The 25,741-nt window shown below is 42.6% G+C and overlaps 2 protein-coding genes across 3 annotated transcripts in view; one reads left to right on the forward strand and one right to left on the reverse strand.

Moving 5' to 3' along the window:
* The window catches only part of RANGAP1 (Ran GTPase activating protein 1), a 35,091-nt gene extending 30,173 nt beyond the window's left edge, over nucleotides 1-4,918 (forward strand). For both annotated transcript variants that reach the window (XM_060777117.2, XM_060777118.2), the window contains exons 14-16: nucleotides 926-1,014; nucleotides 2,088-2,209; nucleotides 4,113-4,918. In XM_060777117.2, the coding sequence (XP_060633100.2) occupies nucleotides 926-1,014; nucleotides 2,088-2,209; nucleotides 4,113-4,182 (281 nt within the window). In that variant the 3' untranslated portion in view covers nucleotides 4,183-4,918. The remainder of the gene's footprint in view (nucleotides 1-925; nucleotides 1,015-2,087; nucleotides 2,210-4,112) is intronic.
* Nucleotides 4,919-5,625: 707 nt separating this feature from the next.
* Nucleotides 5,626-24,743, reverse strand: LOC132775981 (chondroadherin-like). Its single transcript, XM_060777116.2, has 4 exons — nucleotides 24,595-24,743; nucleotides 20,026-20,481; nucleotides 9,905-10,503; nucleotides 5,626-6,681 (listed from the first exon to the last, which is right to left on the reverse strand). Exons 2-4 carry the CDS (start codon nucleotides 20,462-20,464, stop codon nucleotides 5,818-5,820), a joined length of 1,902 nt encoding a protein of 633 aa, XP_060633099.2. The 5' UTR covers nucleotides 20,465-20,481; nucleotides 24,595-24,743; the 3' UTR covers nucleotides 5,626-5,817.
* Nucleotides 24,744-25,741: the final 998 nt, after the last annotated feature.

Consider the following 25,741-nt stretch of genomic DNA (forward strand, 5'->3'; position numbering starts at 1 on the left):
GATTCGCATAGTTAAAGCAATGATATTCCCTATAGTCACCTATGGATGTGAGAGCTGGACCACAAGGAAGGCTGAGCAAAGGAAGATAGATGCTTTTGAACTGTGGTGCTGGAGGAAAGTTCTGAGAGTGCCTGAGACTGCAAGAAGATCCAACCAGTCCATACTTCAAGAAATAAAGCCCGATTGCTCATTGGAGGAAAGGATAGTAGAGGCCAAGATGAAGTACTTTGGCCACATCATGAGGAGACAGGAAAGCTTAGAGAAGACAATTGTGCTGGGGAAAATTGAAGGAAAAAGGAAGAGGGACCAACCAAGGGCAAGATGGATGGATGGCATCCTTGAAGTGACTGGCTTGACTCTGAAGGAACTGGGGGAGGTGACGGCTGACAGGGAGCTCTGGCGTGGGCTGGTCCAAGAGTCAGAAACAACAACAAATGAATAATAACAAACGCCCCCATCAGATTTAACCAACATATCCAGTGTAAGAGATAATGGGAGTTGTAGTCCAAGCCTGCATAACCTCCCTGTCTGATAGAGGCTGCCCTATGGATATTACTAAAAAATTGCTACATGACACCTGTCATGTAGCAATTTCAACTGCAGTGGCTCATCAGAGAGATTACTTAAGTGGCTTTAAACATTAAAAGGATCAGCATGGGTTCAATCTCAGAGGAAGGATTACTCCTTATAATAGGCACCAGTCCACTCTACGCCCTGCCCTATCAATGGCAAAGGGGATTTTGAGAGAGTAGCGTGGCCATGGGGCACTCGGTGATCTCAAGAACTGCAGTTGGAGAATCAGTCTCCAGGGGTTAATATTTCATATGAATGTTTTGCTAATTTCTTGTCAATATTCTGGTTGTCCAGTGTTGTGATTGGAGGCTCTCGTGCCTTTAAAATGGAACCTGCCTCTCTCTCTTTTTAGATGCCGTAATGTCAGCAGCATTTTCATCAGCTACCTTCAATTCTAATGCTTTCATTACCAGCCTCTTGATTCACATGGGATTGCTCAAGGTGAGAAGAGAGGGAGGTGAATTATCATGACTGTGTTGTGCGATCTGTATGCATTTTTTTTTTGCATCTTTGTTGTGAAAAGGACAGATTTATCAATGATCTCTGTTTGAGGAACATATTCTTGTCCTCTTGTCCAGACAAACCTACTTTGTATATCTTGTGGTGAGAGATACTGTGAAACTAGTCTTAAAACACAACTAATGTGATGGCTTGTATATTTTAATCTGCTTTTGTTCCCCACCTTGGATCATGAGGTGGGGAGAGGCAGGTAAGAAAAGTATGATTACCAACCAATCCAATAAGCCTTTGCTGGCATATTATTATTATTATCATTATAATCATTATTGGATATCCTACATTGAGGTAGCTATTTTCATAGCATAACAGAAAGCATGCACTGCACAAATGCAAATTAACAACTTTGCATAGACAAAGCATGGATCAAGCAATGGTTGTGCCAAAAAAATAAACAAGAAGGTATATCTTCAGTGTCCCCAATAGATGTACTCTTATTGGGAGGGGGGGGGGGCGTAAAGTCAAGCCAATGTGGCAGTTACATTTCTCTCCTTCACCGGTTCTGTAAGGTCAGGAGAAACCCCTGGGTGGTAGTTTTGGAGGATGTTCAGTTTTAAATGCCATTTTAATTGTGTTTATTGTATTTTAACTTTTGTATTTTATATCACACACACAACTATTTAATTGATTTTTTTTGTATTGTATCATTTAAAATTGTCATTAGATTGTGTGGTTGTTAACCGCCTTGAATCCCAATAGGGAGAAAAGTGGGATATAAATAAATTAAATAAATAAATAAATGGCATAGGCCCTGTAGTGCTCCCTTTCTCTTGCTTAGGTAAAAGCATAACTAGGATTATATGAGATGTCTCCCTGTGCTTTGAAATGTTTGAGGCGGGACTTCAGGATGTTTGCAGAATATTTGCAATTCAATATGACCAAAAGGAGGGAGAGAGCTGTTGCCTTTAGATAGGCAATTTGCAAGTCAGAGCAAATGTTTCTGGTGTGTCCCAAGTATCGTTGTTCATTTCTATCTGACTCCTTCTTCCACTTTCCAGGGAGAAGAAAAAATAAAGGATTTTCCAAGTCTTCACGGCCCTCTGATGGCATTAAATCATATGGTCCAGCAGGATTATTTCCCAAAGTCACTCGTCCCAATTCTTACGGCTTTTGTCTCAAAGTAAGTATTGTGGATCCCAAATAGAAAACCTAACAGTTAGGCTGCAATCCATCATCCCCTCAGCATATTGTAAACATTCACATGGGGACCTACACAGGGCTCCTCTGATTTACTAAGAAGTTGGCTCATAGGCAGCAGAAGTGCAGGAGCATCTGGCCACATTCCCACAGCCAAATGCAGAATTATGACATTAGTGTCAAAAACCCCTGGAGGACCCAAGCTGAACTCAGTAGCGATCTCATTATTTCACATTTCACATATGTAGTGAAGCATTTCTGTGGTTCAGATTGCTCCCTCGTGGCCCAAAAAAAGGACATCCATACATAGGAAAACGGTGCACATGTAGATAGATCTGATTCATTCACTATATACATTACTGTTTGCTAATACCACGGTTTCATGGCAAATATAGTTAGTGGCATTGTTGTATTAAATATTTGTATTTTAAAAGACATTTAGACTCAGACTTTTCCTCTATTTCACAGCTACTTAAACTGTGGGTCCCGATCCCAAATGGGGTCCCTTAGTTTAGCTCAAAGTTGGGGTCATAAAAAAAATTGGCAACAGTAAAAGGTTTTGATGCCACCCGTTCACACAAATCTGGTAGGAATAATATGCAGTGTTTACAGTGGACTCTGCAGAAAATGCTTTGGTTGTACTCCACAAAAAGGAAAATCAGCCTGTTTTTCAAGCCTTGCCAATGCCAGCCTCCTTTTTAAGCATGTTGTGTTACATAATTTCCTATAGAGCATGTGTGTCACATCCAGGCCCCATGGGCAAAATGTAGCCCTAGATGTCATTTTAGGCGACCCTCCAGATACTAGGCTATAACTCCTGTATTCCTTCTCATTAGACATTATGAGTAGAGTTGATAGGGGTTGTGGCACACTGACATTGGAAGACCTCAGTTTGTTCTGTTTAGTCAATTATTGGGATTAGGATTTAAATACAAGGCTTAAGAATATGATGTCTGACATTAAAATATCCTTTAACCTTTACCCAAGTGTCTGACATTAAAATATCCTTTAACCTTTACCCAAGCGGGACCCCAAGTGCTGTTCGGTTAGGCAAAGGTAAAGGTTTTCCTCTGACATTAAGTGCAGTCCTATCTGACTCTGGGGGTTGGTGCTCATCTCCATTTCTAAGTCGAAGAGCTGGCGTTGTCCGTAGACACCTCCAAGGTCATGTGGCCGGCATGACTGCATGGAGCACCGTTAGCTTCCTGCTGGAGCGATACCCTTTGATCTACTCACATTTGCATGTTTTCAAACTGCTAAGTTGGCAGAAGCTGGCCCTAACAGCGGGAGCTAAGGCTGCTCCTTGGATTTGAACCTGCAACCTTTCGGCCAGCAAGTTCAGCAGCTCAGTGCTTTAACCCACTACCCCACTGGGGGCAGTGTTGGGTTACAATTCCCATTACAATTCCCCAGATCACATGGCAGATAATTAAAAGTGATGAGAGTTGTAGTTCAATAACATCTGGGGTACCGAACTGGGTAAAAACAGGAGGATTCTAAGGCCCCTTCCAAACAGCTGAATAAAATTTCACATTTTCTGCTTTGAACTGGAATATACGGCAGTGTGGACTCAGATAACCCAGTTCAAAGCAGATTGGGCTTGGCCTCGTGTAAGATGCCCCGAGTCCCTTTGGAGAGATGGAGGCGGGGTATAAAAATAAAATAATAATAATAATAATTACTATTATTATTACTATTATTATAGTAATATTGTGGGATTTTCTGCCTTGATATTCTGGGTTATATGGCTGTGTGGAAGGGCCCTAAGGCTAGAGAACATCTCATTCAGAATTGTAGGTCTTAATTGCTTTTGAGGGCATCTGTTGTTTGAATCTTAGTGCAAGTGAAATTATCATCCCCTTTATATTTCCATTTTCTTTTGCCAGACCCAACCACGCTTTAGATTCCTGCTCTTGCGCGCGCCACTTGCTGCTACAGACGCTCCACCATCTCTAACGCCGAGGCATCCCTGCCCTTCCTTCCTCCACGTGGGACATGCATCAGAGCACCCTTAGCCTGGAAAGGCAGCAAAGAACTTATAGGCGAGGCATTGTCACCGGGATGCCTGGTTGCTTTCTGCGAAAACAAGATTTGAGGAACTCTGCCATGTGTTTATATTTTAATGGTTTTGTGTTTCTTTTGTTGTTGGTTTTTTAGCTCCCTCTTTCCAAAGCGAACCCTGCATTTCCCAGTATCTCTCTCTTTTTGGAGGGAGGGGGGCATGGTTTCTCTTTCTCTGAGGGGAATTCTCCCTCAGCTTTTCTACATGCTGTTTTGCTGAAATTTCTGCTGTTGTCAAAGCTTAGGACTTGACTAAGATCCCAAAATATATTGTTAAAAGATAGCCTCCCTTGGGGTAATAGCGAAATTTTTGCATATTGCTTAATTGCTGCATTGTGTTCTCAGTATTCAGGTTTTTTCCTTCAGGCTTAGACCAGCACCAGTCATAAAACAATTTTGCCTTTTTGGGGGCTGTTTCTTAGCACTGTAGGGCCTTCAAAATGTATAGGATATGCTGTATATAGTCTTAATTTGGGGATATTTCTTTGCCTATTTGATTTTCATGTGTAAACTTTCATCCCCATCAATTTTTTTACTAGAAGGACTGATTATGGTTGGCCTGTATAAGATGTTTCTTCACATACATAAATATGTGCCCAATTAAAAAAGGTTTGGTTCATAATGAGCATAATCAGTTGTGACTCTTCTTCTGATCCTTTTCTATTTATCATTTCTCTTTCTGCTGCTTCTTAACTGATGAGATTTATTGTTTATGATTTGCCAGATTCTGTAAAACTTGTGGGCAGTGATTCCATAAATGAAACTAGGGTTAATCAAGCAGATGTAGAATTGAAATAAGCAGAGTCCTTCATATCACTGAAATAGTAGTAACTATTTCACTGCCATTTTAGCTATGTTGGAGCCCAATTTTATTGCCATTTAACTATTTTCCAGTTCAGACTGAACTTCATTGCAGTTCATTGTGTTTCTTCTTTTTTTACATTCTGCTTCAGAATAAGAGAAGGAAGCATGTTTTTTATCTCACATATTTTGTCCTGTCATCATTACGCTAAAATGTGTCCTTGCAATGGGACAAAAAGAAGGCATATATCTAGAAAAACCATTAGAGTAATTTCCCTGCAATGGATCAGATATATGTAATTGCTATATGTTTCATAGGCACTTACATGGGAACATTCCTTGTGGACTGTTTTAAAAGCAGATATAGAAAACTAGGGCTATTCTGATTGCCTGTAAAAGCAAATAGTGCTGCGTGCACTGTATAGATTGTGGTGGAAATAAAATCACATGTCGTTCACGTCTTTTTTTTTACCTTTATACTGCAATATTATTAATATTACATGTAATATAAAATATATAATTATTAGTATGATATTGTATTACATTATAATATTATCAATATTATATGTATATACAATATATTATATTATTAGAACAGTGCAGGAGACAAGGTGGAACTGTCCTCCTGGCCCCCTCTCTTCACTCTGGTCTTTTGAGGTTTTGTGCATTGTAACTCCTAGTCATTTATGTAAATGAGCTTAAAGACTTCAAATTTTATTTTCTTTTAAATCAGAGGCTCACATAGGTTGGTGTGGATGGAAATCTGGATGGCGAAATAGGTCTGCAGTCTATATTTTCTTCAGGCCATTGACTGGCAGCTGTCATATATATATGCTGATCATCCTCTAAGCTCTCGTAAACCGGCTCCTCTTTGGTTACCTTGAACTGAGCAATGCCATGGTGCTGAGAAAGCTGTCCGTCTTCATCGTAGTAGCGCTGAAACTGGATCGGTCGGAGCCACCACTTGTAAGAGGCAAAGGCGGCCAGGGCTATCAGTACCAGAACTGTAAAACTAACACTAATTCCCAGGACTAAGTTGAAGTGCTGAGATGGAGTGTGGGTAGCAGTGTGCCCCGATGTGCATTGCTGGGCTGCGGGAGCCTCGCACTCCAAAAGGTTCTCATTTTGGGGAATAACACAAACTCTGTAATTTGTCCCTGGTTGCAGATGGTGAAGCTCAACTTCTGTTAATCTACCAATTACTCGCAGGATATGCTGATCCACAGGAGACGTGCATCGTATTTCAAACTGGTCATGATCTCCAGAGAAAGACCATGTAACCTCAAGGACAGTGTTCCCTTTTGACCTTGTGCTGATGTTACTAATATGGTCAGAGAGGCAAGGATCATAGTTCTCCAGTCCATTACGATTATGATAGGTGGTTGATTTTATGGTGGCATCATTGTGAGCAGTTGGTCCTGCTGTGGAGGTCATTGTGTTGGTAATCGGAGTAGTAGGAACTGTAATAGGAAACGTGAGAGCAATTGTGGTTGAAAGTTCCTCACTAGTTGTAGTTGTGGCCTTCAGCATATTTGCAGATGAAGTGACTGAGTCAGGCACAGTGTAGAAAGGTGGGCAAGTCAATTTTTGTAACTGCAGGAGGGGAAAAAAAAAGAATAAACATTGTCTTTTGATGTGGTGTACAATCCTATCTCTAAGGTTAGTTTTTAAAAGAAGATTCTTGCTCCAGACTGGTATGTCACAATTAAATCAGATATATAAAGTGTTGCTCGGTTGTGCTGGAAATGACAACATTCATCAAGCCTTCTCTAGCAATCTGTTAGTCTATGATCTTGCTGCTTACTGTTTCCTGTATGTATGTTCTGGTGTGCAGCTTCCTTTACTCTTTGGTTTCTGAGAAGTTATAGAAGTTTCTGAGAAGTGCACTTTTTCTCTCCTTTTGACTATGTGACCTGTTGATAGCTGTTTTGTTAAAAGAGAGATGTCCTGACCAGCTGGCACAGGGAACCACCTTAAAGGTATTTGAAACTGGACTGATAAGTTTTTGGACCTGTGTATGCTAAACACACAAAAGTTAAGAGTAAACCAAATATGTTATTTCTATCAAAGTCTACTTTATTTTTGTCTCTTGAGTGCATAATATGAAGCAAATTGCTTTATAGGAGAGTACTTTTTGGGGGCATGATATAAACACTTCTAAAGCTCTGCTGTTTTTATGCACTGGCAAACCTCTGTTTTTCTGACCAATCAGAGATTGTTGGTTATTGTTAGAGGGCTGAGCTTTAGCACAGCTGGTTAATCACCAGCAGCAATAAGATCACACCCATCGAAAGGCTGACAGTTTGAAGTCCAGTCCAGGTTGGGGTGAGCACCCAACCTTCAGCCCAGCTCACTGTCTACCTAAGTAGTTCGAAAACAGCTGTGAGCTGTGAGTAGAGAAATGAGGCACCGCTTAAGCAGGGAGGTATTTTACGGCACCATAAAAAGGAAATACCAGAAAATGCCGATGATTTAAGGAAGGAGGAAGTCTGTAATCAAGGGCTCTTCATAATAAAGGATAGAGTGACAGAGCCCCCCTGTGGCCGGAATCAAGTACAACCTCCAGGACACAGAAGTTGGGAAAATGTCGACATATACCTCTATCTCTTGTCTGTCCTGTCTGTTTAACGGTATTGAATGTTTGCTGTGTATGTGTTCCATGATCCACCCTGAGTCCCTTTAGGGGTGTGAAGGGTGGAATATAAATGCTATAAATAAATATGAGTGACTGTTAATAGAGGAAAATATAAATAAATATTATTAGTTAATATAATATGTAAAATAAATAAATAAAATATAAATAAATATTATTAGTGACTGGTAATAGGGTAAAATATACAAAATAATTATTCCATTTTCATGCTTCTTTCAGTTGTCACTAAAAATTATCCATCTCCAAGGTTCAGATATATTAGATACTAATGTACGAAATTGCTATTCACTATCAGTCCCATTAAAGCAGTATTTCTTTACCAGAAAGCGCTTCTTGCTTATTAAAGGAAGGGGGAAATCAAAATGTAATTAACAAATAGTTAAATATTTAATACCAGACAGAGGAACCAGAGCTGAAGGTAGGATGTGAATATTTTAGATAACAGAACAAGCTGTAAATCTTTCTGATTTAAAAATCTTCACACATACATTACCTTCCCTAATGAAAAAATGTGGATGTGTGCGACTTTTTTTCACATGGAAGAGAATTTGAGGTATTGTTAGGGCAAAAAGGAGAAGGTTTTAAAAACCTCTAGCAAAATATAATTTTGCTTTTTCTGTGTATTTTGCAGTAGATCTTTGCCACTGTCACCATAAAGACAACTCCAAGTGATTTTTTAATTCAAATCCAAATATTTATCTAATCTCTGCTAATGGTAGGTTTTTGGTATGGAGGGAAAAATGCACACTATCAAAAATAGTAAAATGTATTAATTCATGTGTCTAGGATGTAATACTACGATTAGTTTTAAGTTCTGAAATATAATTTTGAAAAACAATGAGGTTAAAACATTAGGCCTCAAACCTCTGCAAAAGCAATGAGGTTTGACTAATAGTGATAAACCTTAGTTACAGTTGCTAAGGAAGATTGCATGTTTCACAGCTGAATATGAATATCCCCAATATTGGAGAGGGAAAACCAGATTGGTGTTCTGAGAGCCAATAATTTATATTGTTTCTTGGGTAAATACCAAAAAAGTAAAGCCTGCTTAGTATACTTAAGTATGCATATATTTTTTGCCAAAAGGTCATGGACAAAAAGACAAGAAGGTCAGATAGCACTATTAGAAGCAGTTGGAAATATAAATAAATAGAGAGTTGGAAAATAAAACAAATAAGAGATAGGAAAAAAGTGGTATGAGAAGAACTGCTGAGTTGCTGAACTTGCTGACCAAAAGGTTGGAGGTTCAAATCAGGGGAGTGGGGTGAGCTCCCATTGTTAGGCCCAGCTTCTGCCAACCTAGCAGTTCAAAAATATACAAATGTGAGTAGATCAAGAGGTACCGCCTTGGCAGGAAGGTAATGGTGCTCCATGCAGTCATGCTGGCCACATGACCTTGGAGGTGTCTATAGACAACGCCGGCTCGTCGGCTTAGAAATGGAGATGAGCACCACACCCAGAGTCAGAGTTCAGTAGCTCAGTGATTTAACTCGCTGCGCCACCAGGGGCTCCATGGAGAGATAAAATGGGTTATAAATAAACATAATCTTAATTTAAAATTTGGTAAGTCAAACAACACTGGCCAACACACAGTTTGCTACCTCAAATGTTAACCATTTCTAGATATATTTGACCAAAAAAAAAAAAGCACCAGTTTCCCATATACCTTATTTTTGAGATACAAAACATAGGCCATCTACCAGTCGCTGTCTGCTCGCCCATAGAAAACCATGATAATCATATCTAAGAAACTAGAGTTGATGTGGTCTATCTCAGGCATGGGACCAGCTGTTAGGAATTATGGGAGTTAAAGTCCAAAACACCTGGAGGGCCGAAGTTTGCCCATGCTTGGTCTTATCCAATGCAATTGTCTGAATCAACGCCTCAATTAACCCCAAGAACAGGACTACAAACCAGGACGCAAAGGGGGAAAAACCCTTTTGATTGAGCTGTGATTGCTAGACTTTCTATCGACAAATGTACGGTGCTGCTTCTATCTCCAGTGCAGTGGTTCTCAACCTGTAGGTCCCAAGATGTTCTGGTCTTCAACATCCAGAAATCCTAACACAGCTGGTGAACTGGCTAGGATTTCTGTGAGTTGTAGGCCAAAAAACCTGGGGACCCACAGACAGAACCATTGCTGTCGTGCCAGCAATTGCTTACCTCTACATTCACCAGTTGTTGTCCACGAAGAGCACTTGGGGAACTGCACTCCACAGGGCTGCGGTCTTCTTTCTTCACTTTCTTCTGCCAGGTACGAAGCCAGATCAAGTTGCAGTCACAACACCACTTGTTCCCAGTCAGATACAACGTAGAGAGATACTTCAGAGATGAGAGGGAGGGCAATGACTCTAAGCTATTGTTCCTTAAACTCAAAATTTCAAGCCTGCGCAGCCTTTTGAAGCTTAAGCTGGAAGCATCCTCCAGGTCCAGGCTTTCTAAGAAGAGCTCCTTCAAGGAGCCGAGCTTCCTCCCAAAGGAGAGCGACGTGAGCTCCTTGAGGGGGTTTCCACTGAGATGAAGGACAGAGAGTCGGGCAGAATTGCCAATTGCAACGGGCACGCTCTTCAGCCTGTTCCAATCCAGGAAGAGGGTGCGCAAATTACGCGGCAGGGCCTTGGCTGACAAGTTGACAATAAGGTTAGCACTGAGGTGAAGTTGGTAAAGCTGCTGGAGACCACTAAGGCCCACGTCTGAAAGTTCAGTCAAGAGGTTGTGGCTTAAGTACAGGACACTCAGCCGTTTCAGAGGGGAAAATGCACCTAGAAAAGAGAAATAACATGTTGATTGGTGAACCCAATATTGCCAGGCTATTATTTTTAGTCAACCCACCCTTGTTCCTATTGTGACAGAAGATACGGCAAAACTCACACAGTCCTTCATGGATTTTTAGAAGATAGAATAAAACTTGCAGTAAATGACATTAGCAACACTGGTGTGTGCTCAGCATTGCTAATGTCATTTACTGCAAGTTTTCACATTCATAATGGACTCTTATTTGTTCCAAAAATTAACTTGTGTTTGCCTTCAGTTAAGAAATCTCTGGTCTTATAATTATGGCAGGCTGACATTTTTAAAAATCACAAGAAACTATTTTTTTAAAGGAAGAAAACAAGAAAAATAACAAATAGCACCATCTTTATTGCAAATTAACTTGATTTCCCATCAAGGGAGAATGTTTGGGTGGTAGTATTCTGGTTTACTTGTTTTAAATCTTTGAAGAATACAGTCAACCTTCTGCAATGTTTCAACATTAATATATTGTTCTGCCCCCACGCTATCTTAACTATTTGGAAGGTGAACTGGCTGCACAATGAACAGATAAGAGACTTTATAGTTGGATCAATTTATTAACTGTCAAGAATTTTAGACTTGATCTCCTCCTGAGTCTCACTACAAAGTCTTTACGAGGAGAGGTAAAATACGGTATTTAAAATATAGACATAGTTATGGCTGAACTGAGGCTCTTGAAACTTTATTTTCCCTACGTGAGTGTGCTGTGAATGCGCACTATTGGTACTTCTGCGCATGCGCAGCTTTGCTCCGGAATCTTCAGTTAAAAATTTGAAAGGACTGACGGTTGGCCCCGCGCACGCTCCCCAGTACATTATAAATAGGACGCGGCTGGTCCAACCGCCTCCAGATCTCTTCATCCGCGCTAACAGCAGTAGCTCGGAATTCTTCTTTGTCTAGCGCTAAGCTATTCAACAAAATGGCAAATACTAAAGGTTTTAAGCGTTGCTCTTCCTGCCAGAGCAACTTTCCTGATAATGATGCACATTCTCTGTGCATTGCTTGCCTGGGTGAAGGACATTTGTCACAGGCATGTTCAATCTGCCAGTCCTTCACCCCGAAGACACGGAAAAACCGGGAGATTCGTCTGAAAGCCGCCCTTTATGAGCGGGCACTTCTCCCTGAACCTCAACAACATAAAGAGAAAGTATTACCTGAGTTGGCGATCCTGCATGCGGCCTTGAAAAAGCCAAAGTCCAAAAAGGCCGTTCAGAGTAAGGCGGCCTCGGCGAAGACGGCTGGATCCAAGGCCGCGCGTTCGCTGTTAGTTTCGCCCCTTAAAGGGGCAAGAGAGTCCCCTCCTCGTGGCTGTTCCGCTGGGTCAGCACCGGAGCCGACCTCCGCACGCCTCGCGCGGGCTCAGGAGGAAAACGAAACAGAAAGGGACTTGGAGTCGCAGACACGCCCCGCGCGTGCGCAAAATGAAAACGCGACTCCCCCGATGCCGACGCTCTCGGCGCCGGCTCCTCCCACTGTGTCAGCTGTTGGTCGTGGGGAGGAGCCGGCTGGCGCGTCCCTAGCAACGCTTCCCTCGACGTCGGGGATGTCCGTTGCAGCTGCCCTGACTCGGCGCCGGGGGCGCGCACCGTCGCGTTCCAATAATAAGAAGCGGAGGCGCCAGGAGTCGAGCTCAAGTGACTCCTCCTCTTCGTCTTCAGCCACAACTTGTTCGGATTCCTCCTGCTCTGCGAGGAAGCGCAGGCGTGCGCGCGCACGCAGAGCAAGATCCCTTACTAGAGCTAATGTGGAGGAGCACAACGAAGGTGGACGCCCCCTTCCTCACCCGGGAGTGTATGAGATAACTCCCCAGGGGCGTCTTGTTTATTGCGGTCCTCCCCCTGCCTGTTCTGCTTATCGTAATGCAGACTATGGACCCAGGAAACACAGTGGGAAGAGTGTGCGAGGTAGAGAACTCCTCCCTGTGCACCATGGCCATCAGGGTGCTTGTTGGGATCAAGGACATACACCTCTCCCATCGATTGCTGAGGACCTCCCTCCAGTAGATGATGATGACTCTGATTCTTCAATTGAGGTAGTGGACTCACCCATTGCAGACAAGGATAAAAATACCAACGCAAAGCGCATAGAGGACTACAACATGTTTGCTCAGTTGATTAGCAGAATGATAACTGCATTGGACATTCCAGCTCCAAAGCCAGTTTCAACAGTGGAAGATCCAATGTACCCTTCTGAAGAACAGGACGGTTCACCATCCTTGCTGCTTCCAACCCTTCCTTATTTATTGAAACTGACTAAGGTCCCCGATGTGGCCCCGTCGGCTGTTCCCGCAGTGCCAAGGAGGGTCGACCTTCTGTACAAAGTAGACTTGACACTAGCAAGCTGGATTGCCCATCCTACACAGCCGAATACGGTGGTGGCGGAGGCAGCTAGGGCAAAGAGACCTAAGAAATATTCCATAACGCCACCAGATAGGGAGGGCAAGAAGGTTGACTCACTTGGGAAGAAAATACATGTGGCTGCGGGTTTACTTGCCAGGATGGCGCATTATGCTACTTACTTTAGTGGATACCAGAGTTTTCTCTGGAACAATATGTTGCCCCATATTAACCTCCTGCCACCTGAGGACCGTCGTCTTCCAAAGGCGTATCAGGCCGAGGCATTGATACTATCTAGACTGCAGAAGGACTTCGCCAAGCATATGGCTGAGATATCGGGCAAGCTCTTTGCCACTGCCACGGCCATACGGCGACATGCTTGGCTGCGCAGTTCTTCATTGTCAGAGGAGAGCCGCTTGTTGGCGGAAGACCTTCCCATGACTGAGGAAGGTCTTTTTGACCCAACAACGGATGAAAAGATAAAGCAATCCCGGGAGGTTTTGCATGCTGCCAAATATCCATATCAGTATCCGTACCCATGGCAGCCAGGTAACTTTCAGAAGCCTCGGTGGCAACAAGCCCAGCCCTATAACCGTAGAGCGAATTACAGTGGATTTAACTCTAGTCAGGGCAATCGGAATAATTCCTCAAAATTTCAAACTGGCAGAAAACAAAATTATTACACAAAGCCTAGATATCAGCCATATCAATCTAAGGCTAAGGCCGCAGGTGGCACAAGACGTCGTCTTTGACGATTCCAATGTTGATGTTATCTGTAGCCCAAGGGGTGGCGTAAATGCCTCCATTAAACAAGTCAGTTACATTTGTTATAAGGATAGACTTCGGCCTTTTGCTGGGGCCTGGGCTGCGATAACTACTGATAGGTGGGTCCTCAAGATAGTTGAGGAAGGTTATTCGATAGAGTTTGTTTCGCAGCCCCCGTTGGGATATATAAAAACCACACCTGAGTCTCCAGCACTGCTGGAAGAAGTTGAAACCCTTTTGGCTAAAGGGGCCATTTCCCCCGTTGATAGTTCAATGTTTGATAACTGTTTCTTTTCTCGTTACTTTTTAGTGACTAAAAAAACAGGTGGTTTGCGTCCAATTTTAGATTTAAGAGGGGTGAACATGTACATTGATGCAAAGAAATTTCGGATGGTCTCTCTTCCTATGATCCTCTCTCTTCTAAATAAAGACAGTTGGTTCGCAACCATAGACTTAAAGGACGCATATTTTCATATTTCCATGGCAGAACATCATAGGAAATATCTCGCCTTTAAGGTGGGCGTTAAGGCTTACAGTTTTAATGTATTGCCTTTTGGCCTTACTACGGCCCCCAGGGTTTTCACCAAATGTATGGCGGTAATCGCTGCTCACCTCAGAACTAGGGGCGTTACGGTGTATCCATACATAGACGACTGGCTCTTGGTGGCAGACACGCGGGAACGCTTACAACTGCACATAGACCTAACTATTTCTCTTCTCCAGTCTTTAGGTCTCGTGGTAAACAGGGAAAAATCACATCTAGTACCTGTCCGCAAGATCCAGTTTATTGGAGCAATCCTGGATTCAATCCATCAGAGGGCGTTTCTGCCAGAGGACCGATTTTCGTCCCTCAAGTCTTTGGTTGTGTCTGCCCTGAATTCGAGGAAAGTGTCAGCAAAAAGGATCCAAGTCCTGTTAGGGCACATGGCATCTACGACTGCCGTTACGCCTTACGCCCGGCTTCGGCTAAGGCCCATTCAAAATTGGTTTCTGTCCGTTTTTCGCCCTGGCCTAGACAACCCCCATGTGCGGTATTGCATTCCGGAGAAGGTCCGGCGTGCCCTTTTATGGTGGACAGAGCCGGACAATGTGACTGTAGGCATGCCCTTTCAGGGCCCCGATCCATCTGCCGTGGTCACGACGGATTCCTCCATGAAGGGATGGGGCGCACATTACGAGGGTTTGACTGCCCAGGGTGTCTGGACACCAGAGGAATCTGTACATCACATAAATGTTCTGGAGTTATTCGCCGTAGAAAAGGCTCTGAAATCCTTCGAGATGGCATTGTTGGGCAAGGTAGTGCAGGTGGTCACGGACAATACTACGACAATGTTTTACATAAACAAACAGGGGGGAACAAGATCACAAGTTCTGTCACGCCTAACAATGCGCATCTGGAAGTGGTGCATAGCCAGAGAGATACACTTAGTGGCCGTACATCTCCCAGGGGAAGAGAATGTCTTAGCGGACAATTTGAGCAGGGCCCCCATGGCCAACCACGAGTGGTCTGTCAATCACAGGGAACTCAATACGATCTTCAAGATCTGGGGTTTTCCGACAATAGATCTTTTTGCGTCACAGGAAAACGCAAAGTGTCCCCTTTATTGTGCCCGCAGGAGGGCGGACTTCACCAGGGGGTGCCTAGGAGATGCGTTTCTACGCAAGTGGAGCAACGAATTTCTGTATGTGTTTCCACCATTCCCACTGCTCCCGAAGGTCATCTCAAAGATTCGGAGGGACAACGGGGACTGTATCCTGGTGTCGCCATGGTGGCCTCGCCAGCCATGGTTTGCAGCCCTCCTCGATATCTCCAAAGGGAGGTACAGGAGGTTTCCAAACAGGTTAGATTTGTTAACATCGCAGAACGGGAAGGTGCTTTACCCAGATGTCCATACATTGAGACTGACTGCCTGGAGGATCGCTCCAAGCAGTTAGGAACTTCCGACAAATTGTCTGCCCCAGTTAGGGCCATTTTAGACGCAGCGCAAAAACCATCTACAAAGCGCTCGTATGTGTACAAGTGGACACGCTATTCCCAGTATATGAAAGGAAGAAATCTAGACCCTGTAAATGCCCCAATCTCGGCGATTTTGGATTTTTTAGTCTCCTTGTCTAGTTCAGGATTGTCCTTGTCATCACTTAAATGTTACCTGGCGGCCATGTCATGGTATAGGAGGAAAGAGGGATTGCCATCCCTTTTTTCTGAATATTTGGTTAAGCTTTTCCTTAAAGGGTTCAGTAATGTTAAGCCAGCAGTGACTCCAATAGTTCCTTCGTGGAGCCTGGAGGTTGTACTTTCATCCCTTCAAGGTCCTCCTTACGAGCCATTAGCCACGTGTGATATATCGCACCTCTCTTGGAAGACCGCCTTTCTGGTGGCGATAACATCGGCCAGGCGTGTTAGTGAGATTTGCGCCCTAAGATCGGATGAACCTTACCTCCGGTTCCACAAAGATAAGATCGTGCTCCGCACGGACATTTCTTTTCTTCCCAAGGTGACGTCTTCCTTCCACATGTCCCAAGAGATAGTTTTGCCAGCCTTTTTTCAGTCACCCACTTCCCCTATGGAGCGTGGTCTCCACTTGCTGGACGTGCGTCGGGCAGTGGCTTTTTATCTTAATAGAACTAAAAGCATGAGAAAAACACCAAGGCTTTTTGTAAAATACAGGAAAGATGCCTGTGGCCTCCCTGTTTCTACTCAACGCCTATCTTCTTGGATAGTGTCTGTGATCAAGTTAGCTTACAAGAAATCGGGACGTGAGTTGCCGGTTGGTGTGAAAGGACACTCTACAAGGGCGGTGTCTGCAACAGCTGCCTTTTGGAAGGGTGTGTCTTTGGATGCCATATGTCGCGCTGCCACCTGGTCCACCCCGCTAACATTTGTGTCACACTACAAGTTGGATCTACAGGCCAAGAAGGATGCTGCTTTTGGTCGTGCAGTGTTGTTTTCTGCGGTGGCATGACTCCCGCCGTCCAAGGTGGGTAGCTCGCTAGTCTTCTACCAATAGTGCGCATTCACAGCACACTCACGTAGGGAAAATAAGAGGTTGCTTACCTGTAACCGTAGTTTCCCTAGTGATGTGCTGTGAATTCGCACGGCCCCGCCCATCCTCCCCGCAGTTTGTCATGCCTCCTCCTTCTGACTGCTTTAGCGGCGGAAGAGATCTGGAGGCGGTTGGACCAGCCGCGTCCTATTTATAATGTACTGGGGAGCGTGCGCGGGGCCAACCGTCAGTCCTTTCAAATTTTTAACTGAAGATTCCGGAGCAAAGCTGCGCATGCGCAGAAGTACCAATAGTGCGCATTCACAGCACATCACTAGGGAAACTACGGTTACAGGTAAGCAACCTCTTATTTCTTCTTATTGTCTCTTTCTTGTATAGAGTTCAACTGTCACTAAAGTGGTCTAAATATGTAACACTGGCTAGACTTGAATATACTGTAGAGTCTCACTTATCCAACATAAACGGGCCGGCAGAACGTTGGATAAGCAGAAGAGATTAAGGAAATGCCTATCAAACATCAAATTACATTATGATTTTGCAAATTAAGCACCAAAACATCAGGTTTTACAACAAATTGACAGAAAAAGCAGTTCAATACACGATAACATTATGTCATAATTACTGTGTTTACGAATTTAACACCAAAATGTCTTGAAACAGCTGTGGATCCAAGCGGGAGGCAGACTACATAGGAAAATGCAGAACGTTGGATGAACCAAGGTTGGATAAGCAAGACTCTACTGTAGATCTGACTGGACTTGAATACAGCTCTGACTAGACATGCTATTTGCAGCCCACCTCCAGCCCCAGCCTTTCTCTCTTTACCTTTCAGTCAGGAAAAGGGTTGACTCTTCCAAAAACCAGAAGTGCCTTGCCAGAGGCTCCGCCCCTGAGGGGATTCTTAAAGGGGCAGGGTGATAGAGGCTGCAACGAGGCTGTCTAGACTGACCCCCAGAAACTGTATATAACTATTAATCCCTCTAACAAAAAAAAAGAGCTCCAATAGGGGTAAACAGTGAGGGTCTTCATGGACATGACATCTTCTATGTATATAATAAAAGTCAGTGTTTGTATGCAGCGGGAGGGAGGGCGGTGTATGTATGTGGCAGCGTTCTGATTGGCTGCCACTTTCACAGGCCACTGTGGCGTGCATGAGCGACGAACATGGACCAAAATTGGCATACATAACCCCCATGACCCCCTTTACATCCTGGTGCGGTTTGGGGGAGTTGGAACACAGATTATGGGATTTGTAGTACCTTAAAATGCTTGGGCAACCACAGACCACTGTGGTCCCCACCAAAGACAGATCAAGACCAAACTTAGCACACAGAGCCCCCATGACCTTTTTATGCTTATGAACACTTCTAGCCCCCAAACCTCCTATCCCAGCCTCCTCAGACACTTCTGGTAAATCCTTGAGGGCTGGCTCTGCCCTGCTAGACCCCAAAGAGGAAGCCACCTTCCCTTTTCAACATTGGCCCAAAGAAAGCAGCTTTGGCCAGGGTCTTTGAAAAGGCACTGTCCTTTTACAAGGTAAGGCCCCACCATGGGGCCTTACCTTGTAAAATAGTGGTGGAGTTTGGGGAAGGTTGACCCAAGATTTTTGAGAAATATAGTTTATCCACATCCTTATGCATTTTCTAATGGGAGCATTCATAAAAAACAAAAGCAAAGACTGAGTTTTTTTCCTAAGACATAGCATAACAAATGACAAAACATATATTGCCTAACATCCAAAAACAAACAATACCCTTTTCAAATAACACGGGCACTGCCAGGTCCCCAAGCTAGTATATGATAAAATGGAGCCCCTGATGGCGCAGTAGGTTAAACCGCTGAGCTGCTGAACTTGGTGACCGAAAGGTGACTGATTCAAATCCGGTGAGCAGCATGAGCTCACGCGTTAGCCCCAGCTTCTGCCAACCTAGCAGTTTGCAAACATGTGAGTAGATCAATAGGTACTGCTCCAGCAAGAAGGTAACGGCACTCCATGCAGTCATGCTGGCGACCTGACCTTGGAGGTGTCTATGGACAATGCCGGTTCTTCAGCTTAGACATGGAGATGAGCATCACCCTCCAGAGTCAGTTAGGACTGGACTTAATGTCAAGGGAAAACTTTTACCTTTACTATGTTTTGTCAAAATGGAAAATTGGAAGAAGCAATAGTAATATTCTTCCTCTTCTCCCTCTCCACGAAGAAAACAATCTCCTTCTCGGGCTGGCCAGGAGGAGCCATCCACTACAACTGGGCCTCACCCCCGCCTGCTTCGCTCCGACCAGAATGGCAGGACCCATGGTTCCTTTTCAGTTGAGCCATTCAGGCCCCTCTTCCTTCTCCAATCCTGCCTAATTAAACGGTCATGTTTGCCCTTCTCTGACAAACCATTAAGATATGGATGTTAGTAAGGATAAATAACAGGGAAAAATTAGGAAAGATAAGCATAAGATATGTTTCTTGATAAGCTGCAACCCGATTTTGAAAACGAGCTCAGAGGCAACATCTCCAGAGTGGGAGAAGAACATAGCAGTAGCAATAACAGCTCTCCCAGCAAGCTGCAACTGTCATTTTGATAATGAGCTCAGATGCCTTCAAAATGGAGAAGAACATAGCCGTAGCAACAATAGTTCTCCCAGCAAGCTGTCACTGTCATTTTGAAAACAGGAGCTCAGAGGTGATGCCTCCAAAGTGGAGAAGAACATTGTAGTAGCAATAGTAACTCCCCTGAAAAGCTGCAACTGTCATTTTGAAATCAGCAGTCATTTCGAAAACTGAGGTGCTTTCTTCTCTCCCTTAACAAATTGATTTAGAGAATAGAAATAACTTTGGAGGGTGAAAGACTGAAAGAGGAATAAGTCATCTCCATTTCTAAGCCGAAGAGCCGGCGTTGTCCGTAGACACCTCCAAGGTCATGACTGCATGGAGCACCATTACCTTCCCGCCAGAGTGGTACCTATTGATCTACTCACATTTGCATGTTTTTGAACTGCTAGGTTGGCAGAAGCTGGGGCTGACAGCAGGAACTCACGCCCATCCCCGGATTCGAACCTGTAACCTTTCGGTCAACAAGTTCAGCAGCTCAGTGCTTTAACCCACTGCGCCACCGTATATATAATATTTTGCTGGTGTTGACACCCTAACTCCTGCTTAATATATAGAAATTTGATCCATTTCTACACAGGATGAAAGAAAGCCTGAAATAACCAAAAGCAGATAAGAAATTTCAGTCTAATGACCATAATACAAGCAAGTATGTGTTTCACTAATCTGTGATTTGTTCCATGTGTCAAATATGCTTTCCATGCTATATAAACTCTAAGATGTTTAAGAATGAAGAAGAGAAGAAAACAAAGATATGTCACAATGCTGCTTGAATAGCAGTACCTGGTGAAAGAGAAGTAATACAGTTGTGTTGCAGATGCAGAAAAACAAGATTGGTCAGATTTTCAAAGGTCCCCACTGGGATCTCTTCCAGGAGATTGTTGTCCAGATAGAGATGGTGCAAATTCATCATGCCCTGAAATGTTCCTGGCTCAATTCGGTGCACTCTGCTGCTTCCAAGGTAAAGGCTGGTGAGTTCGGGTAAACCTGGGAATGAAGTTGCTGGCAGACGGTCAAGGTGATTGAAGCGCAGGTCCAACTCTGTGGTGAAATGTGGGAGGCCAGTGGGCACAGAAGACAAGCTGGCGTTGGAGCAGCCTATGAACCGCTCTGTGAAAGAGCAGGTGCAACTCAGGGGGCACTCAAAAGCATCCAGAAGCGCTAAGTGAGCAAAGATCAACATCCATAGCAGCAGCAGGGCCATATTCCACCACTGAGCCATTATTCACTGTGCTGGAACTGCAAAGAAGATGGGGAAAGAGTTAGGTAAATACATTTGAAAAACAAGCAAAAGCTAGTGCTTGTAAAATCTGACTCTAGACGCCAAGTCAAAGTAGAGAGAGATTTATTTGGAATTAATACCTGAAAGAGGTAATGGGCTGGATGAGAAAAACAAATTGAAACTGAATCCAGACAAAACAGGTGTGTTTTGAGGACCGAAAGATGATTATGTACGCACTGGTAACCCCACATTGGTCTACCTTTGTACCAAGCTCAGAAACTCTAATTAGTTCAAAACGCAGCACCCAGATTGGTCACAAGAACATCTAGGAGTGAGCATATTACACCTATACTATAAAGTCACTCCACCGGTTGCCAATTAGTTTCCAGGCAAAGGACAAAGTGTTGAATTTGACCTTTAAAGCCAAATATGGTTTGGGTCTGGGTTACCTACAGAAACACCTTCTTCTGCACAATCTGCCCATTAGGACATTGGCATCCGCTTGTGTGCAACTACTCCAACCAGCCAGAATCCAGAGGATTTTTTAATCAGTCATCACATGACCGTGGAATTTATTTTTATTTATCGCATCAGAACCTAATTGAGAATATAATTACAATGCATACAAAAATTACAAACAAAGTTAAAAGCTTGGCATTGTACAAAATTTCCTTTGACCAGAAGCTTGAGGACATGAAAGAAGCCTCCCCGCAGGATAGTAACACATCCTTGCGTTCCCTGAGCAACGTCTTTGTAGACGGCTGATTCTCTCAAACCAGAAGCAACTTGCACCATGGGACCAAACAAACAACTGTGGAATGACCTGCTGGAAGAGATTCAACAGCTAGATTGGCTGTTAGAATTTAAGACACAATTGAAGACACATAACTCCCGGCAAGCTGACCCAGTCAATTTTGTTAATTTTAATCTTCATTTAATCAGTAGATTTTAGCTCTGTGTCTTTTGCTGTATGTCTTTTTAATAATGTTTTATCTCTTGTTTTAATTATGTTGTATCCTGCCCCGAGCCAAAGGGAGAGGCAGGTAATAAATAGTTAATAATAATCCACAAAACATGTGACAAAAATATTGGAACAAGTTATTAAAAATTCCTAATATACAGACAGGCACAAAGGAAAACGCACCGTGGAAAACAGCAGATAGAAGAAGCAACATTATCTTAAAAGTAATCATTGCCACTGGACATAATAAATTACAAGTCACATAGGAATGAGTTTATCTTGCTCAAATGGCAAAATAAAGGCCTTATCTACACTGATCATTTAATGCAGTTCGAAACAAATGTCAAACTATGGCAGCAGCCAGGTAATAAACTACCAAAAAGTGTGCGAAAGAAAGTCCTTCATGTAGCATCAGTGCTCTGTGGTTTGTGTAATTATCACCTGAGCCTCAAACTGGTTCCAGGACTTCCTATGCAATCATCTGCACAGTAAAACCACTTTCTTCAATACCATTTTGAAACTGCATTAAATGATCAGTGTAGATGAGGCCCAAGTCACTTTTTGAAGGCAGCATAATAAACATAGAGCACTCATGAGTAATTATTTATAGTTATTATATTTAAAGTTACTTTGAAGGGCATTTATTGGACGTCATAAAACGATCCTCCTCCAAACCTTATAACTTATTAATCCTACACTTTCTGACAAAATAAAATAATGGGAAGTGTTTGTTAAAAATTAAGAACAAATTAGCGAGTGACACTAAGAGACAGTTGGCAGGTACTGTAACGGACATTTGTTACAAACTACCTTTTAAACAGCAGAAAGAGTATTTTCAAGCAGCTATTCAACACCAGTAAAAGAAATCTCAGGGAAACTAACAGGAAGAGGGTCTTATGCCCCATTTCCTGCTTATACAGATTGCTGAATCAGTATATTTTAGCTGTAAATGTTGTCACTGATTGAACAAAAGGAGGAAGCTCTCACACCACGACTTGTGTACAACTCCCACTCCATCTTTAATCTTTAAAAAATGTATTGTACCTGTGTATGAACAATCATTTTGATTATATGATAGCATCCAACTTCCCAGTTTATTAGGGACAGTCTCACTAATATTCTACCATTTCATTTTCTCAGTTGCCCTCCCATTCATTTGCTATTCTGTTGCTCTCATATTTTATTGTGTTAGAGCAGGGGTCCTCAAACTTTTTAAAGAGATGGTCAGGTCACAGTCCCTCAAACTGTTGGAGGGCCGGATTATAATTTGGAAAAAAAAGAATAAATTCCTATGCACATTGCACATATTTTATTTGTAGTGCACAAAACACTTTAAAACAACACAATAATTAAAATGAAGAACAATTCTAACAAATATAAACTTATTAGTATTTCAATGGGAAGTGTGGGCCTGCTTTTGGCTGATGGAATGGGATTGTTGTTATTGTTGTGTGATTTCAAGTCGTTTCAGACTTAGGTTGACCCTGAGCGAGGGCTGGGTAAATGACCTCGGAGGGCCACATCCGGCCCCCGGGCTTCAGTTTGAGGAACCCTGTGTTAGAGGAAGCATCTCTGTAGTTAGACTCCAATTACTTAAATGTTGGGAAAGGACAGACAAAAGTTAACAAAACACTGGCTTATGTTTAGAAACAAAATCCCATCTATACCTATGTTGCCCATGCGGAGAACAGTATATATGATCCAAGCTTTAAGTATACATACTACTAGCTTCATGAGACACAGCAAGGTTTATTTAACATGCATAAGTTTACACTAAAAGGAAAAGAGAGAAGATATTTGAATTCAAATAATTGGTGAATTCTGATGAATAGCAAGTGAATGTATATTGTTTTAGAGTGCTGTTCTTAGGGTCCAAATATTACTTTCAGTGCATTAAAAGGTAAAGGTAAAGATTTCCACTTTACATTAAGTCTAGTCAAGTCCGACTCTGGGGGTGGTGAAGGCATTGTCCATAGACACCTGCAAGATCATGTGGCCAGCATGACTGCATGGAGTCCTGTTACCTTCCTGCCAAAGCAGTACCTATTTGTCTACTCATATTTGCATGTTTTCGAACTGCTAAGTTGGCAAAAACTGGGGCTAACTATGGGAGCTCACCCCGCTCCGCTGATTCAGACCGCTGACCTTCCGATCAGCAAGTTCTGCAGCTTAGCGGTTCAACCCACTGTGCCACTGCGACCCCTATTTGAGTGCAATACTATTGATCATATGTTTTGCAATATACTCTAAAGAGCTCTGAGGATTCCTTGCACCTTCATCAGCAGGATGAGAAATAAAAACACAAGGAAAGGCTCTTTCTAAATATAAAAATCTTTAGAGTAATAATATGGCTTAGCACAGGTGGAGTATTTGTGACTAATATTGCACAGCTGATTGTTTTATATAACATAATCTTTAGGGAAAATAGCCATCACACACACAATTATCAAATAATTTTGAGCAAAACTAGTTTCACATACCTGCCAGATGCAAAAATAACGCATTGCTAGAAACAACATGATGATTGCTAAGAAACAATGGAGTTAATGATAAGTAATCCAATTGCTGCATATTAAAAGATGAGTCTAGAAGGGCTCTGATTTGATAAGAGATATTTATTCCTGCTTGAGTGGACCATACCATTCAGATACTGGTTTAATAGTTGACATTGATTTCATCATGTCCAATCCTGATATATTTAGATATTAGTAAGATAGGAATTTTTAATAAATTAATAAATACTTTAATCCGGATAGACTCCTTATCCACTCTGCTATGCAACATTGATTTTAACCATATCCACTGTTATTAATCTGCCAAACAACCCCTCTCCCATTTTCCCAAACCACTTGCTTGTTATAATGCTAAATGATTGTTTTGGAGAGAGCGCACCAAATCCTGTGTGATCTTGGCTGCTAAGCAGGGTCAGCCCTGGTTAGTACATGGATGGGAGACTGACAACAAATTCTAGGTGCTGTAAACTACATCTGAAAGGAAACTAGAAATATTCCTTGTCTATGAGATTAATGGGGTAACCATGAGTCAACAACTGACATGAAGGCACACAACTGAATCAAACGCTAATTTCCTCTCTGCACTGTCTTCTCTCTGTTTGTTCTTTTTTACAATAATTTTATCATAACCCATCTGAGAACTAAATATCTCTTACCTGAACAGTTGTTCCTTATAGAGCTAGTACTGGAACCACTCTGCAGCTGAAATGCCAGACCTGCATCCTCCTTCCTCCCTTTCATGGTCCTCATTGAGCCACATGGTCCAAAGGAAACCCCAATGAAGCATCAGGGTTTCCTAGTATTGTTTTCTGGTGCAAACGGGAACTCAGAAGGCCTGGGGGAGAGGAAGACGAACCCCATCCCCCTTAAAATAATATATACATTTCAAAGGCAGTCCCCAAGTTACAAGTGGCTCATAGTTAGAGTGGGACTGAGACAACAGAAAGTGGGAGAAATCTACCCCTTGGAAGGGAAATTCAATTCTGGAAGAGTTATAATGGGAAAAAGGGGTCCCTGCTGAAGCTTTATCACCAATCCTTGTTTCCACAATAAGCCAAAATTTTATTTTTTTTAATTTTTAAATTTTATTGAAAGATGGTGTGATTACATGGAAATTTGGAGAATATTGTGAAGGAGATAGAAAAGTAGGAAATGAAATAGAGCCAGGGAAGGGGGAAAAAATAAGCCAAAATTTTCAATCAGTAAAATAAAAATCAGTAAAACAGAAATCTGCATTTAATTTTATCAGAATTTAAACATTTTATTGGCATGTATATGCATATTGATATGCATATGTATACATACGAGGGATATCTGGAAAGTAAAGTTACAAGATTTTTAAAAAATACAAATAATGAACATATTTTAATAAAGCTTATATCTATTGTAGCATACGTATTACATTATTTTTCCACATAATCACCATTCAGTTCAATACATTTCATCGTCTGTGCGACAGGTTTTTTGATGCTTGTGTCATAGAAGTCTCCCACCACCTTTTTCAGACAGTTTGCCACTTTGATTTTCACCTCCTCGTCATCGGAAAAGTTTTTTCCACCAAGGTGTTCCTTTAATTTAGTGATCAGATGATAGTCACTGGGTGAGAGATCAGGGCTGTGAGAGAGGTGGCTTAAAACATCCCAACCACATGAAGTCAACAACTCTTGTGTTGCATGAGTGGTGTGCAACATGCATTGTCTTGAAGGAGACAGATTCCCATTGTCAGCATCGATATTTGTTTTGGATGGTTCTGCAAAGTTTCTTTGTGGTCTCAAAATATCTTGCAGCATTGTTTGTTTCACC

Source organism: Anolis sagrei, chromosome 5, assembly GCF_037176765.1.
Source record: "Anolis sagrei isolate rAnoSag1 chromosome 5, rAnoSag1.mat, whole genome shotgun sequence".
NCBI lineage: Eukaryota > Metazoa > Chordata > Lepidosauria > Squamata > Dactyloidae > Anolis > Anolis sagrei.